Here is a 15,326-nt window from a genome sequence, read left to right on the forward strand (position 1 = left end):
TTAAAATATGTTGGAGGAAACTTTAAAACTCAAAGTGTAGAGAAGTAAAATTAGTAGGAGGCTTTGTTATGGCCATATACCTTAAGGCTATGTTTGGGAGTTTTGAGGGGAGGGGAAGGGAGGACTTCGAAAATTGATTTTTTTTAAAAATATAAAGAAATTTTTAACATTTAAAAAAAAATATTTTGTTTAGAATGATAAAATAATGTTTATCATTAATGTATATTTACTTTTTGAAATACTATAACAACAAAAATTATATTTGAACATTTTGTCTAAGCCCTCCAAAACACTCTTTTAATACAAATTTTGAGTTCTCCAAATTTGGGGATTTTGGTATTACGAAGAAAATCAACTCCTCCAAAACCCTCCAAACTAAAATCTTTCTATTCTTTTCCTCCAATCCTTCATATTCTTTAAAGTCATCCCCTCCCTTCCCCTCCAAACTCCTAAACATAGCCTAAGTGTTATGGTTTTTTTGTAGTTTGCTATTTATCTAGGCTAAGAATTGGTATGTACTAAAGTGATTTTGGATAATGAAAGTATTTCTATTCAGAAAAAATGCCTAAATTCTTAAAAAAAAATGAGTTTGTTCGAATAATATTATTCAAATAGGATAAATTGTAATATTTTCAACCGTCATATTTTAAAAACTGAGTTAGGGTTTGTCTAGATAGTATTATTTGTTGGAATTACACCTAAAACTTGGAGAATTCCGAATCAATCTTGATGAACAATAATTAATCTTCTTGATTGATTTTGCCTCTTGTTCTTCACTTTTCACTCAAGTGAGTCAACCACACCTTGGTTGCAAGATGATTCTGCTACACAGAGATTATGATAGAACAAAAGAAAAGATGAATTGGGGAAAAAAAAGAGAAATTAGGGTTTGAGAGAAAAGGAGGAGAAGGAGAAAATTCTACAGAGTTTCTCTCGGCCTTCAAACTGATATATTTTTTTCAATTTTTTCTCTATGCAACTGCATTAATACAATGAGGGTACCTCCCTATTTATAGGTTGAGACTGCTTACACACTAAGCAACCTCCAACTAACATAACTCAGCAAAAACAAATAAAATAACATGTTTAAATCTGTCGAGGCTAGCTCCTTCGACACAAATACATTTTGACGGCATAAGCATTTTGACAACAACAGACACTATCAAAATTACTTGCTTTCACACAAAGAATTATACTCTCAACACTCCACCTAATTCATTGTGTCTAAGCTATCTACATTCATCATTGTTCTTAGTTTTTTGAACACTTCAACTTGCACACCCTTCGTCGTGATGTATGCAATCTGATTCTCATTCATGCAGTGTTCCAAGTTCAACTTCCCTTTTGCTACTTTTTTTTAAGGTAATGGAGCCTCATCTCGATGTGTTTTCTTCTGCCATGTGCTATCGAATTCTTCGCTAGCAGACATGTTTCCGATCTTCATGGTAATTGCTCCATGATTCTTTGTTGTAATCTCTTCGACCAAACTCACCATCAACAGTGCTTGACATGCTCAAAGAGAAGTAACTATGTACTCTACTTCACACGGCGATAGTGCTTCTACTTGATCTTTTCTCAAGTTCCAAGAGACTAGTGCACCACCTAACGTAAACACATAGCCAATTGTGTATTTTCTATCCTCAACATCACTAAACCAACTTGAGTCGGTGTAATCGGCTATCTTGCATTATTTTCCTTCATCATCTGCAGGAAACGAAATTCCATAGTCGAGAGTTCCTTTAAGATACCTTAGTATCCTCTTCGTCGCTACTTGATGTGATACTTTTGGCTTCTGCATAATTCTACTCACCATACGACCATACATACATTATATTCTAGATCAGGCCTTTTGTTACAAAGGTATCATAATGACCCAATAAGTCTTCTATACTGCGTTGGGTCGACATCATCTTTATCTGAGTCTTTTTGACAGTTTCAGTCTTAGTTCAGCATGTGTCGAAGTTGCATTGCAGTCTTCCATCTTAAATCTTTTGAGTATTTCACTTGCATATCCTCTTTGATGCATCGTCAAGACTCTACTACTCTTATAGAATTCAATACCAAGGAATTCCTTGCTAAGATCACCTTTGAAGTCTTCGATCTCTTTCTTGCAACTACCTATTATTAACAAGTCATTGATATAGAGACACGGTATAAGCAATTCAGTCTTGCTTCTTCTTACATATACTCCATGTTCAGTTTTATACTTCACAAATTCCTTCTCCCTTGGGAAACTATCTATCTTCTTACATATACTCCATGCTCAGTTGTACATTTCACATATACTCTTAGAGCTTGTTTAAGTCCATATAGGGTTTTATGCAGCCTGTATACTTTGCTTTCTTGACCTTGTTTCATAAACCCAACTGGTTGTGCAACATAAACTTCTTCACCAAATAGGCCACTTAGAAATTCACATTTCACATCTATCTGACACATATGCCAGTTGTTCATGTTTGTTAGACCAACAACCAACCTGATTGTTTCGTTCCTAGCAACAATTGCAAAAACTTCGTTGAAGTCGATTCCTTCTTTTAGAAGAAATCCTTTCGCCACGAGTATTTTCTTGTGTCGAGTTACTTCTCCTTTGGGATTCAACTTCACCTTGTATACCCATTTTACATTGATTTCCTTCTTGTCTTTAGGCAATTCGACAAGTGACCAACTGTTATTGAATTCGATGGACTTCAGTTACTCATTCATAGCTTTCATCCACTTTGAATCCTTCAATGCCTCACCTGTATTGAATGGTTCGATATCTGCATAAGAAGCATAGTGTACCACCAGCTCACCTTCATTGGCCACCATATCATCTGATGTAATCACACATTCCAGCAACCTTGCAGGCACGTGTCTTGTTTTTTGAGGTCTGCATGTGCTTGCTTGAACTTTGACTTCTTCTTGTTGAGCTTCTCTTTTGACATCACTTGTTGGTTCTTCACATAATATTCTCAATAAATCTCTCTTTATATTTTCAGTCCAATCCCATTCCTTAAACTCATCTATCATCACGTCCCTGTCGATCACTACTTTCTTGTTCACTAGGTCGAATAATATCCTATTAGGATCATTTGACTGGACTTGACATCAATTTTTCTTCTCAAATGATCAGAAACATGTTTATTTGCTATAGATCTAAATACCTTCAGATGACTTAAACTAGGCTTGACACCATACCAACATTTTTCTGGCGTGATTCTTTCTAGTTTCTTTATCGGACATCTGTTCAAAATGTATGTTGTAGTCGACACAACTTCTCCCTATTATTATTTAGGTAAATTCTTGCCTTTTAACATATTTCTCACCATGTTCATGATGGTTTCATTCTTCCTTTCAACAGTTCTATTTTGTTGTGCAGTGTAGGGTGGCACCACCTCATGCAGAATCCCTTCTTTCTCACATAATGCGTCAAAGTATTTCGACACATATTCTCCACCACCATCAGTCCTTATAATCTTGAGCTTTCAACCACTTTGTATTTCGACCATAGATTTAAACTTGGCAAATACCTCAATCACTTCACTTTTTCTTTTGATTAGGTAAGTCCACAGTTTTCGACTAAAGTCATCTATGAATATGACTAAATATCTGTTACCTCCATTTGAATCCACCTGGACAAGACCATACACATTAGAGTATATGATTTCGAAAATTGCCTTTGGCTTGCTTCCTGCATCCTTGCTGAAGTTATTCTTGTGTTGCTTTTCCTGCACACATTTCTCACATACTTCATTTGGAATATCGATTTCTGGTAACCCTGAAGTTGAGATGGCCAAGTCTATATTGCCATATCCATTCATCCCTATTAGTTGTAGTTTCGTGACACTTGTGCTCCATCACATTAAGTTCAATCTTGAAGGTTTTATTCTGACACATAGGAGCCTTCAAGATTAACCTTCCACCTGAGTTGAGAACTCTCATCATCTTATCTTCAATCGAAACTTTGTAATTCTTTTCGACCAACTGCCTATGTTGAGCAAATTACTTTTCATGCCTAGCGGATACAATAAATTGGAAATTACTGACCTTTTTCCATCTTTCCTCATAATCAGAACATCACAAATACCTTCAGCTGCTAGAGTATTGTTATTTGCAAATTTCACCATGTTCTTCATCGAGAGTTTTATGTTGACAAACCAATCTTTCCTACCAGTCATGTGTGACGAGCATCATGAATCCAAGTACCATTGGTCCTTGAATCTTTCTTCCAATCTTGTTGTGACCATCAACAACATCTCTTCTTCTCCATGCTTTGCAAGCCTTGCATCATTCTCTTAATTCTTTTTTTCTGGACAATCACTAAAGTAGTGAATATACTTCTGACAATTGAAACAATGAATATGACTCTTGTCAGGTTTTCGTCCACCATCTCTTCCTCTACATGCAACACCACCTATGTGGTTGCTTTGGTATGAGGGTCTTCTTTAATTCGACAAATTTCCTTCTTGTTGGTTTCCTCTACCATTCGAATTGTTGTAGCCTCCTCTACCTTTGTTGTTGAACCATTTTCCTTTGCCTTTCTTTTCTCTTATTGATTGTGCCTACATGGCCATATCACTCTTCGACTTGCCTACAGCTCTTTCATTCATTCTTTGTTCATTAGATTCAAGCGTCCTTTGAAGCTCTTTCTTTGTCAATATTGACAAGTCTTTCAATTCTTCTATGGATACTACCACATGATCAAATTTTGGAGTTAATGACCTTAATATATTTGCGACAACTAATCTTGATGTTAACGCTTTTCCACATACCTTGATTTGATTCACCAGTTTCGTAACCCTAGTGAAGAAATCGGTTAAGCTTTCACTTTGTTCCATTTGAAGTAATTCATACGTTCTTTTGTGAGTTTGTAACCTCGCCACTTTCACCTTCCTAGAGCCTCCAAACGATTTCTCCAGAATATCCCACACTTCTTTCGTTGTTTCTACATAACTCAACTTTTCAAAGTTATCTAGATTGACACATTGATGAATTATAAAGAGAGCTTTATAATTTTTCTTCTTCAATTCTTTATGTGTAGCCTTTTGTTCTTCCATAGCATCTTCTATAATTGGCGTTACCCCTTCCTTCACAAGATCCTAAAGATCGTGATAGCAAAAAATAATCTTTATTTGCTTACACTAATTCTCATAGAAGTCATCTCTCAGAATCGAAATACTCGCTAGAAAATGCTCGTTCAGATGTTTCATCACGCTATGGTTCCCACGAATCACACAGCTAGTGCTTTAGATACCATATGTTGGAACTACACCCAAAACTTGGAGAATTCCGAATCAAACTTGATGAACAAGGATCAATATTTCTGATTGAATTCAGGTGTTGTTCTTCACTTTTCCCTCAAGTGAGTCAACCACACATCTTGGTTGCAAGATGATTCCGCTACACAATGATTATGAGAGAAGAAAAGAAAAGATGAATTGGGGAAGAAAATAGAAATTAAGGTTTGAGAGAAAAGGGGGAGAAGAAGAAGAAAATTTTGCATAGTTTCTCTCTTCCTTCAAACTGAAGTTTTATTCAATCTTTTTTCTATGCAACTGCATTATTACAATGAGGGTACCTTCCTATTTATAGTTTGAGACTGCTTGCACACTAAACAACATCCAACTAACCTAACTCAACAAAACAATCAAAATAACGCTAAATTTAAATCTGCGGAGGCTAGCTCCTTCGACACAAATACATTTTGACAGCATAAACATTTCGACAACAATAGATTATGTTAAAATTACTTGCTTTGACACTAAGAATTATACTCTCAACATTATTTTGACAAACATGTAAAGTGTTAGTATACTATTATTCGATCGAGACAAAAGGGTTAATTTTAGAAATTTGTAGGATTTGAAAGAAATGTATAGATGTAATGAGCAATCCTCAAAAACATATTTGTAAAATAAGGCTCAAAATAATCTCACACCATCTCGTCATTCTTTTATAATTACTGGCAAATACATGTGCTATAATACGATATTGCTATAGATATTAATAATATATAAATGCTGATAAAATAGGAAATAATAGTTTAATTAAAATTTTGATTTCTTATTTTCACTCATTTACGAAATTGGTACTCCAATTTCAAAATCATCTTTTTGTTCATCTCTCGAAAAAAAATAGGAGGGTCATGAAAAAAACCAAAACAAAATGGTTAAGTGATATAGTTTTTTTTTAATTGGAAAGCGATTTCATTCAAATCAAAGGGCTGAAGCAGCCATACTTACAGAATTCAACACAGGGTAACCACCCAACCAAGTTTTAAAACCGTGGACAGGGGCAGAGTCAGAAATTTCATGGAACTTAGGCAAAAATTTTACATTATATTTTTATTAATTTTATACCTTGTTTTCACTAATTTTATCTTTGATTGTCTAAAAATTTTGCCTTTAATTTTGTCCAAAAATTTTACACTCTGTTTTTATTAATTTTGCTCTTAATTTTATCTAAATATTACTAATTTTGCGCCTAATATTGTCTAAAAATCGACTATTAGTATGGGGAGTATACAACGAAAGAAGGGGTTGAGCCCGGCGCGTGCCCGGACTCGCTGGGCTATAGCTCCGTCCATGACCGTGGACCTTGCCAAGCATCACCAAATTGTGAGCGTCGACATTGAAATCTTTAAAAAAACAACAGTACCAAAAGAAAAGTTACTAAGCAAAAGTCTACACTCCGCCGCTATGGGCTCAAATACCACGTTACATAAAATCGAAAACAATTTCTTTATCCACCCCCGGGGTGAGAACCCCTGCTGGAAACCCCATAATACCCCTGACTTCGAAGATGCATCTCCGAAGTCACTTTTTTTCCTATTTTCTCAGAATTCGGAGATGCATTTCCAAAATAAATCTGATTTGAACGATTTTTTCGATAGTTAGCGCTTAAACCTTTTCTTCAAATTTGTTGATCGTTGTTGATTCAAGAAGAAATTCATGCTTAGTATAAAATGGTATATGGTTTTCTTGTTGTTGTTTAGTTGAGAGAACGATTGATTTTGGGTTTCAGAGAGATTAGATTTTTATTGTTGTTGTATTCATAAAATAGAAAAAGAAAGGACCGGTTTGAAGGTGGGAGAGATGGAGGTTGAATTTGAACAAGAACGTGAAAGATTGAGAGATGCTTGTGTTTGTTGTCATTTGAGAGGTTGGGTGAAGAGTTTTTGTTGTTGTTGGGTTCATGAAAACGAGAGGAGGAGAGTTTGTAAGATGAACAATTGAGAGAGTAGTTAGAAAGTAGGAGAAGAAATGGCGTTGGAGCAATGGAAATTTGAAGAAATAATCGTGAAAAACATAGAAGGAGAAATTGGTAGGTGTTTTCGGAAATGTATTTCCAAAGACACGTTTTTTTCTAAAAAAAAAAGTGTTTTCGGATATACATTTTCAAAAATACCTTTTTTTTTTAAAAATAAAAAGTGATTTCAGATATGCATTTTTGAAAACACATTTTTTTCTAAAAAAAATGTGATTTCAGAGATACATTTCCGAAAACACATTTTTTTTCTAAAAAATAAAGTGTTTTCGAAAGTGCACTTCTGAAATCAACTTTTTTTCAGAAAAAATATGCATTTGGAGATGCACTTCCGAAATATATGGGCGTTTTAGAAATTTTCCGCGAATTTCTAAAAAGGTTGGAGGATGGATAAAGAAATTGTCAAAATTGAATTGATGAAATCGACCACATAAAGAAAATCCGATTGGAAAACAACTTTATCCAACTTGAGCTCCATAGTCAGGGTAATGCACCATCTGACCGCCAACAGCTCAGCCAATCCTTGATCAACATCAATAAACTTTTTCTTGCTTGCTGCGAAAATAATCTTTCTCCTGTGATTCTTGAAGATACACCCAAAGACCGTGAAACCCTCCCTTGACAGGCCCACATCCACCTGTGCAATATGAACATCTGCTAGAAAAGATTCCAAACTGTGAATAACAAATTGATGTCGTAAAGCGACCGGGTTCTCTCTGATGAAAACGTGCACACTATCAAAGGCAGCAGAGGCCACGGCAACCGGGGAACACGGGTTTTATCCTAACTGATTGATAAACTATAAATTCATTAAAAAAATTAAAATTAAATAGAAAACTGAGGCATAAACCTAAACTCAAAAGAGTGTAAAATTAAATTAAATTAAATAAAATAAAAAATTTAACTAATTACATAAATTTTATCCTTGACCGAGTATTATATCATAGAAATTCTTTTGACACGTTTTTCTTCTTTGTTTTAGAGATCACTTTTATAAAATAATTTTTTATCTATGATAAAACGATTCTACAAATATTTAATGATGGTTGTATTTTCTTTCTTATAAATATATGTCATATACTTATTGGCTCTAGCATTTTTACCTATCTAATTCATCAAAATCGTCATATCATGAGCGACATTGACATGCATATTAACTGCATTACCCTATTGTTCCTCTATTTGTTTGTTGTCTTGATTCATTGCGAATTTCGTAATTGTTTGAGAAGGATGAACTCCGATTTCTTGATATATTTCTTCTTGCTCCTCTATCTCATGATAATCCTCTTTCTCAACTTTCAATCATAAATCTAATAAAGGAACCAGTGTAATTGAAGAGAGTCCCTAGGAATAATCATGTAGGTGGAATGGGCTTCTGAAACATTCAAGCCTTCAAATTTTACATATTTTCATTTTAACAAGTGCTTTTTGATAAGTTTCCCCCCACTAATTCTAAGTTTAAAACAATGAATCTCTCGCCATATATGCAAATCCAACCGAATATAAACAAAACCAACACTCGACACCTACGTCAATGGCAAGCCTATCAATGGAGTACTACGGTTCTCAAGTTTTTTAAATGTCACCTACTCGCCTAGCCTCGAGGATTTTCCAGATATTATCAAGTTTAACATGTAGAGCGCCTTTCGGAAGTTATGTCTCTTATGTACAGTTCAATACATGTGTCTTTGGATCCTTAGGAGAATACTTATTCAGCTAAGGAGGAAGATGGTTGTCATGCAAATGAGTTGAGGTTGCATTGTGAAAGGGGGACGAAACATTAAGGAACATAGCAGCCGGCACCATGCTGTGAAACTGCATTTGCATGACATTATGTGACCTTAGATCAGTAGGCTCCTGTCACAAGCAAATACAAACATTTAAAATTTGAAACCATGTGTCCATACTACAAAGATGCTTTTGGCACAACAAATGTTAAATCTAGCTTGGAAACAAAACATTTTTGTTGAAGAAGAATCACTTGTCTTAATAAGAACCAGAAATTTAGAAAAAGAAATTAAATAAAGAGATAAAACCATGGAAAGTAAAATGTACTTGTTAAATGAAGATATGAAAACTGTAGAAAGGAATGAATCTCAATCTACTCCAGAGTTAAACTCCATCCATCGAAATGGAGAAAACTCTCTGCTTAACCATAATGATTCACTCAATAAAATTGAGCACTAAACAAAATTCACTCCCTTTGCTATAGATACTGGAAGTACTAAGTCATAACAAACTTGCCAACTAAACATCCTTACCACTCATAATTTCATAATTCCCCTTTTTCCTTATGACCCCTGTTTTAATGGTCATTTCAAAGCGGCACAACGCCACTAGTAACATTCTTAGAATCCTTGTTTTTTTTATTTTGTTGGGTCATGAGAAGGTTCGGGGATCAATCTCCCCCTCAAGTGTGAGTCCCATTTATTCTTATGGGTATGCTTTCCCTCAAACGGGAGTTTTTTCATCCATAACTACTTGCACCGCCATTGTTGCACTCAACGGAACACACCACCTGAACGCCCTTGCCAGAAAGACTTTCAATACAAGGAACCCCGATCAAACAGGGCTCTAATATCACTTGTTGGGAAGTCTAGTGAGCGAAGCGCCGGAAGTGTCAACGGATCCAAGACTTTAAGGCATATTAGGGGTATGAGTTCATTCTCTTATATATCTAACATTTCTTTCATTTCTAGTTGATGTGGTATATTACCACTCACACTTCTAACCCAACAATCCCCCCACAAGTGAGAGTCACCCACATCACAAGCCTTGATCCGTACTAAGATCCACTTCCCCTCCCCCACCGAGCCTAATCATTGCTCTGATACTACTTGTTGGGAAAGATATAACTTAAAACGCCTAATAAAATGTCAGCAAATGAATAACAATAATAACAATGCAACAACAAGAATATCTTCTTTGTAAATGAACGAGAATACAAAAATGATTATTATTACAATCTCACCAACAAAAGGTGGCTAAACTCGCTTTTTAATATTTTTCTTCTCAAAAGGTTTTCTTTCAAATTTATTGAGTTATTGTTATTGATGATGATTTAAAATGAAGTATGGAAGTGGTTTTTATAGTTATGCAATTTGATTATAATGTCTATAATTTAAAAAGAAGTTTTCTCCTCTTGTTACTTATTTTAGTTAATCATGTTTGCTACATTTATTTCCTAATTATTCATTTCTTTCCACCTAAAGAGGAAAAACTCATCAATTTTTCACAATGGACGAGTCAATCTCGACGACATCAACAACAATGATTAAGTTAATCTCTTTAAACTACTCCATTTGAAATCTCAGAATAGAAGACATATTCTATTGCAAGGATTTGTATCAACCTTTACAAAATAAAGGGACAAAGCAAACTGGCAAGACTAATGATGATTGAAATTTGATGAACAGAAAAACTGTTGGACAAATTCGACAATGGCTAGATCAAAGTGTCTTTCATCATGTTGCACAAGAAAAAGTTGCGTACTCATTATGAACGAAATTTGAAACCTTGTACGAGAGAAAGACAGTCCAGAATAAAACATTTACTATTCACCGATTGGTGAACCTCAAGTACAAAGAAAGCCAAAGTATTTTCGAACACTTGAGTGATTTTAAAATATTGGTAAAACAACTCACCAATATGAATACGGTTTGCAAGCATTGTTATTACTAAGTTCCTTAGCAGACAATTGGGACACACTTGTGATAGCATGTTTAATGAAGAATAAAGAAGGAAGGAACAATGAATTCCATCAGAGTATGAGGCGTATGTCATAGAGTATCATGGAAGAAGAATCCACAAGAAGTTAAATACTAGAGACAGGTCAAAGGGCAAGTCTAGAGATAATTTCAGGTGAAAATCGTGGACGAGAAAAGACGTAGAATGTTACTATTGTCACGAGAAAGGTCACATGAAAAGAGAAAGTAGGAAACTCAAAAGAGAGCATCAAGAAAATGGTGATGCAAGTAACATAGCCGCTACCATTTTCCGGATTTCTTTGTACTTGAGGTTCACCAATCGCCGAATGGTAAAGACTTTATTTTAGGTTGTCTTTCTCTCGTACAAGGTTTCAAGTTTCGTCCATGACAACTACGCAATTGTTTCTTGCACAACATGATGAAAGACACTTTGATCTATCCATAGTCGAATTTGTCCAACAGTTTTTCTATTTCATCAAATTTCAATCATCAGACTTGTCGGTTTGCTTTGTCCCTATGTTTTGCAATGTTTGATACAAATCCTTGTAATAAAATATGTCTTCTATTTTGGACTTTCAGATGGAGTAGTTTGAAGAAGTTAACTTCATCATTGTTGTTGATGTTGTTAAGGTTGACTCGTCCATTGTGAATAATCGATGAGTTTTTCCATTTTAGGTGGAGAGGAAATGAAGGATTAAGAAATAAATTTAGCAAGTATGATTAAAGAAAATACGTAACAAGAGGAGAAAACTTTTCTATAAATTATAGCCATTACTCATCAAGTTGCATTACTATAAAAGTCACTTCCATGCTTCATTTTAAATCATCATTAATAACAACTCAATAAATTTGAGAGAAAACCTTTTGAGAAATAAAATGAGTATAGCCACCTTTTGTTTGTGAGATTGTAATAATAATCACTTGTATTCTTATTCATTTATAACGAAGATATTTTTGTTGTTCCATTGTTATTATTGTACTTATTATACTGTGAAAAAAGTATGATAGTGAGATAATCATCCGCTGGCATTTTATTAGGTGTTTTAACTGATATTTTTTCCAACAAGTGGTATCAGAGCCATGGTTAGCCTTGGTAGAGGAGCAGAAGTGAATCCTAGTGTGGATCAAGGCTAGTGGTGTAGGTGAATCACACTTGTGGAGAAGATTGTTGGGTTTCAAGTGTGAGTGGTAAAGTCTCACATCGACGAGAAATGAAGGAAATGTTGGATATAAAAAAATGGACTCATCCCCCTAATGCCTTAAAGTTTTGGATGGATATGTGGTGTCGAGGTCTCTTGAATCCATGAGCGTTTAGTCCATTAAAACTTTCGGCGCTTCACTCCCCAGACTCCCCCAGCATGTTTGACTTTAAATTGTTTATAGCATCATGTTGTGTCCTTTCCACATTAAGTGTAACCAAACGTTCAAACTCAGAAAACAAGCATTTTTATGAAAGGAAATTTGATCAATCGGCATTATTTATTTTTGAAAATTTGAACACATATGATTATAAAAAAAAAACGGGGCATAACATACCATTTGTTGAAAACCATCGTTACCACTTACTACTCCAAGTTGAGGTACCTATAACATACAGAATGCCAAGTCAAAGACAAATTTAAAAGAAAATAAGGACATCACTCAATCAGTAATCACCAAAAAAACCAACCTTTCCTTTATTTCCTTCAATATTTTCGATACTTCCCATACTCCTACCAGCCACACCAGTCCTCGGAGCCTTCTTACCCGAATTCATTTTTGGATCAGACACCTTATCGGTAGATGTACTAATAGATTGATACTCTTCTCCAACATTGCAATCAACATGAGTACTAGTTAAGGCTGCATTCTCAACAGAATTGTTCAAATTTGCACATTGCTTTAGAGCTTCACTTAATGCACTTAAAGCCATATGGTAACTTTCTTGGGATAAAGAACCTTCTTCACCCAATATTATGGCCCGTCTGCATAAATCATTGAATCTCCGAACCTTTGATTGAACGTCTTCCAGCTTTTCACCAATAGGATGCCTACTTAGAGCAGCATTTGTCCATCTTTTCAATATATACTTTGTCGGGATGTTAAAAACACCAGACATTTGGAGAACGACAATTGCATGTCTACAGAGGTAACCCTTATACTCAAACAAGTGACAAGAACAACATATATCTGAGTTTGATGTGTTCCATTCGACCATGTAGTTCTGATTATTTTCGAAGTCTTTCACATTATAAGTACTAATCACGCCATCGTTTTCTTTCTTTAGATGGCAAGCAGAAGCACCCAAAACCTCAAACTGAAATTTTTGATAGATTTCGTGAGTGTAAACTAACAACAATTGTTTTTCAAACGGGGAAGGAGACTTTAATTCGGGTGTTTCATGCCAAGCATCAAAATTTGCTTTGGCTTCCTCTTCATATCTATCTTCAAGAATCAATCGGTACTGTTCTATAAATTCTCTCAGTGAAGTATCAACTTGGACGTATTTATCAAACAAAGAATTTAAACTTTCTGAGCGCGAGCCAGTAGACAAACCGGAAAAAGAAATATCCCTCATAAAAGTTGGCACCCAACATGCACGATCATCGTACAAGGATTGGACCCATTTAACATCTCGAAGTTTAAACCTATCAACCAGCTTCCACCATCTCCTTTCAAATTGGTCTTCTGTCCATGACTTAAATATACATTTGTTGAACTTTTCCATAAAGCTATCGTGCCATGTACCTAAAAATTCAAGCTGTTTTGGTATCTTTTCCAAAACATGCCACAAACAAAAACAGTGATGCGTTCCTGGAAAAACAGCAGCGACAGCAGCTTTAATAGCCTCGTTTTGGTCGGTCAGAAACACTCGCGGAGCATGTTCTCCCATTGCTATAAACCACGTTTGCAGTAACCAGGCAAAAGTAAAAACTGTCTCATCGGCTATCAACGCGCATCCAAGCAATGTCGGTTGAATATGATGGTTAACTCCAACGAAAAGCACCAACGGTATTTTATACTTGCTAGTAAAATACGTTGTGTCAAAAGAAACAACATCGGCAAAATAACCGAAATCTTCCAACCCTTTAGAATCGACCCAAAACACATTCCTAAGCCGATGCTCTTCATTCAAATCAATCGCATAGAAAAATTTCGGATTCTCTTCCTGCATATGCATGAATAACTCAAGAAGCAATTGAGCATTCCCGGGCTCCAAAACCAAACTCCGTCCTTTATCATTTTGACGATTCATAAAATTCTCCAAACATTCAACATTCTGATAAGCACTAAACAATTTACCACCTGCAGTCGAGTTCTTCTTCCGCCGCATCCGAGCATCATTACTCAATGGATCAGAACTCCGATGACTTCGAAAGAAATGAGCTTGAGCAGGTAAAAGCTCATGATTATGCTCCTTCACAAAACTAAAAACATACCATTTACCATCCGGTCGTCTCTTCACATGCAAACTAGCTTTACAACCGATTTTCGGCGAAGGACGAGGATTAATCGCATCGTCCGATTGTTGCTTATTACCGTATCTTATACACGAAAATTTAGCATCGATAAATTCCTTCGATGCCCTAGACCGACGACTACTTAACTTAGCAGTACCAAACCCTGCAGACTTAGCATATTCTTTGTAAAATGAATAAGCAGCTTCATGAGATTCAAATTCCATTTCATTATTAGGTTCTGGAATTGTGTTAGCCATTACATTAGAAGACTCCATGGTTTCTGCTATAACATTCAAATTTCTCAGATCCACCTAATTTCCAAAGCAATTGTTTCACGTGTTCAATATACAAATTATACAACAGTTTTCCTCAATAATCTGATTTCAATGGTGTACCTAAATGGAGGAACAGTGATTTATTGAGAAATTAAATTAAGCAGAAGCTAAAAATTTGATTTTTTTTTTCCGAATGTAGTAATTCAATTTATCAAAATCACGTTGGAAGAGTATATGGAAAAGTGAAAATGAAAACCTGGAGGGGTTTGCTGATGGTAACGGCGGCCTAGGAAGAACTCCGGCGAGTTTTCCGGGCAGTTGAGAAGTTCAGTTCTGTGACATCAAGTTGTTTGTGACGCTACAAGGGGAAAGTGGCCAGGGTTGTTTTTTTTTTTTTTTTTGAGATGCTGAGTTTTGTGTTTTACAATTTAATTGTTTCTTTTTTTTTGTCAAAAGTTTTTAATTGAATTGATGTTTTTTTGTCTGATGAATAATGGGCCTCTTCAAAATGAAATATATTAGGCCTTGAATTAAAATACCATGTTCTTTTTGGTAGTTTTCGGCATTGATCTTCTCACCCTATGGCATTATCGGTCACCCTTATAAAACTGAGAAATGTTCTTTCCGTGTCCGGAGATTGGAATTCAGACGCAGCTCCT

The 15,326-nt window shown here is 35.3% G+C and overlaps 1 protein-coding gene across 1 annotated transcript; it reads right to left on the minus strand.

Annotated features, from left to right (window-relative positions):
• Nucleotides 1-8,573: 8,573 nt before the first annotated feature.
• Nucleotides 8,574-15,086, minus strand: LOC131653991 (protein FAR1-RELATED SEQUENCE 4-like). Its single transcript, XM_058924357.1, has 4 exons — nucleotides 14,924-15,086; nucleotides 12,622-14,787; nucleotides 12,489-12,536; nucleotides 8,574-9,102 (listed from the first exon to the last, which is right to left on the minus strand). Exons 2-4 carry the CDS (start codon nucleotides 14,665-14,667, stop codon nucleotides 8,962-8,964), a joined length of 2,235 nt encoding a protein of 744 aa, XP_058780340.1. The 5' UTR covers nucleotides 14,668-14,787; nucleotides 14,924-15,086; the 3' UTR covers nucleotides 8,574-8,961.
• Nucleotides 15,087-15,326: the final 240 nt, after the last annotated feature.

The sequence above is a fragment of the Vicia villosa genome, linkage group LG2 (genome assembly GCF_029867415.1).
Source record: "Vicia villosa cultivar HV-30 ecotype Madison, WI linkage group LG2, Vvil1.0, whole genome shotgun sequence".
NCBI classification, from domain to species: Eukaryota; Viridiplantae; Streptophyta; class Magnoliopsida; order Fabales; family Fabaceae; genus Vicia; species Vicia villosa.

Bases quoted from the DNA above. Each gene is read 5' to 3' on its own strand.
- LOC131653991 (XM_058924357.1), bottom strand. From the start codon at position 14,667: ATGGAGTCTTCTAATGTAATGGCTAACACAATTCCAGAACCTAATAAT. The intron at 12,537-12,621 runs GTTGGTTTTTTT...TGTATGTTATAG, and splicing joins TTGAAGGAAATAAAGGAAAG to GTACCTCAACTTGGAGTAGT. The intron at 9,103-12,488 runs GTATGTTATGCC...TGCTTGTGACAG, and splicing joins ACGATGGTTTTCAACAAATG to GAGCCTACTGATCTAAGGTC.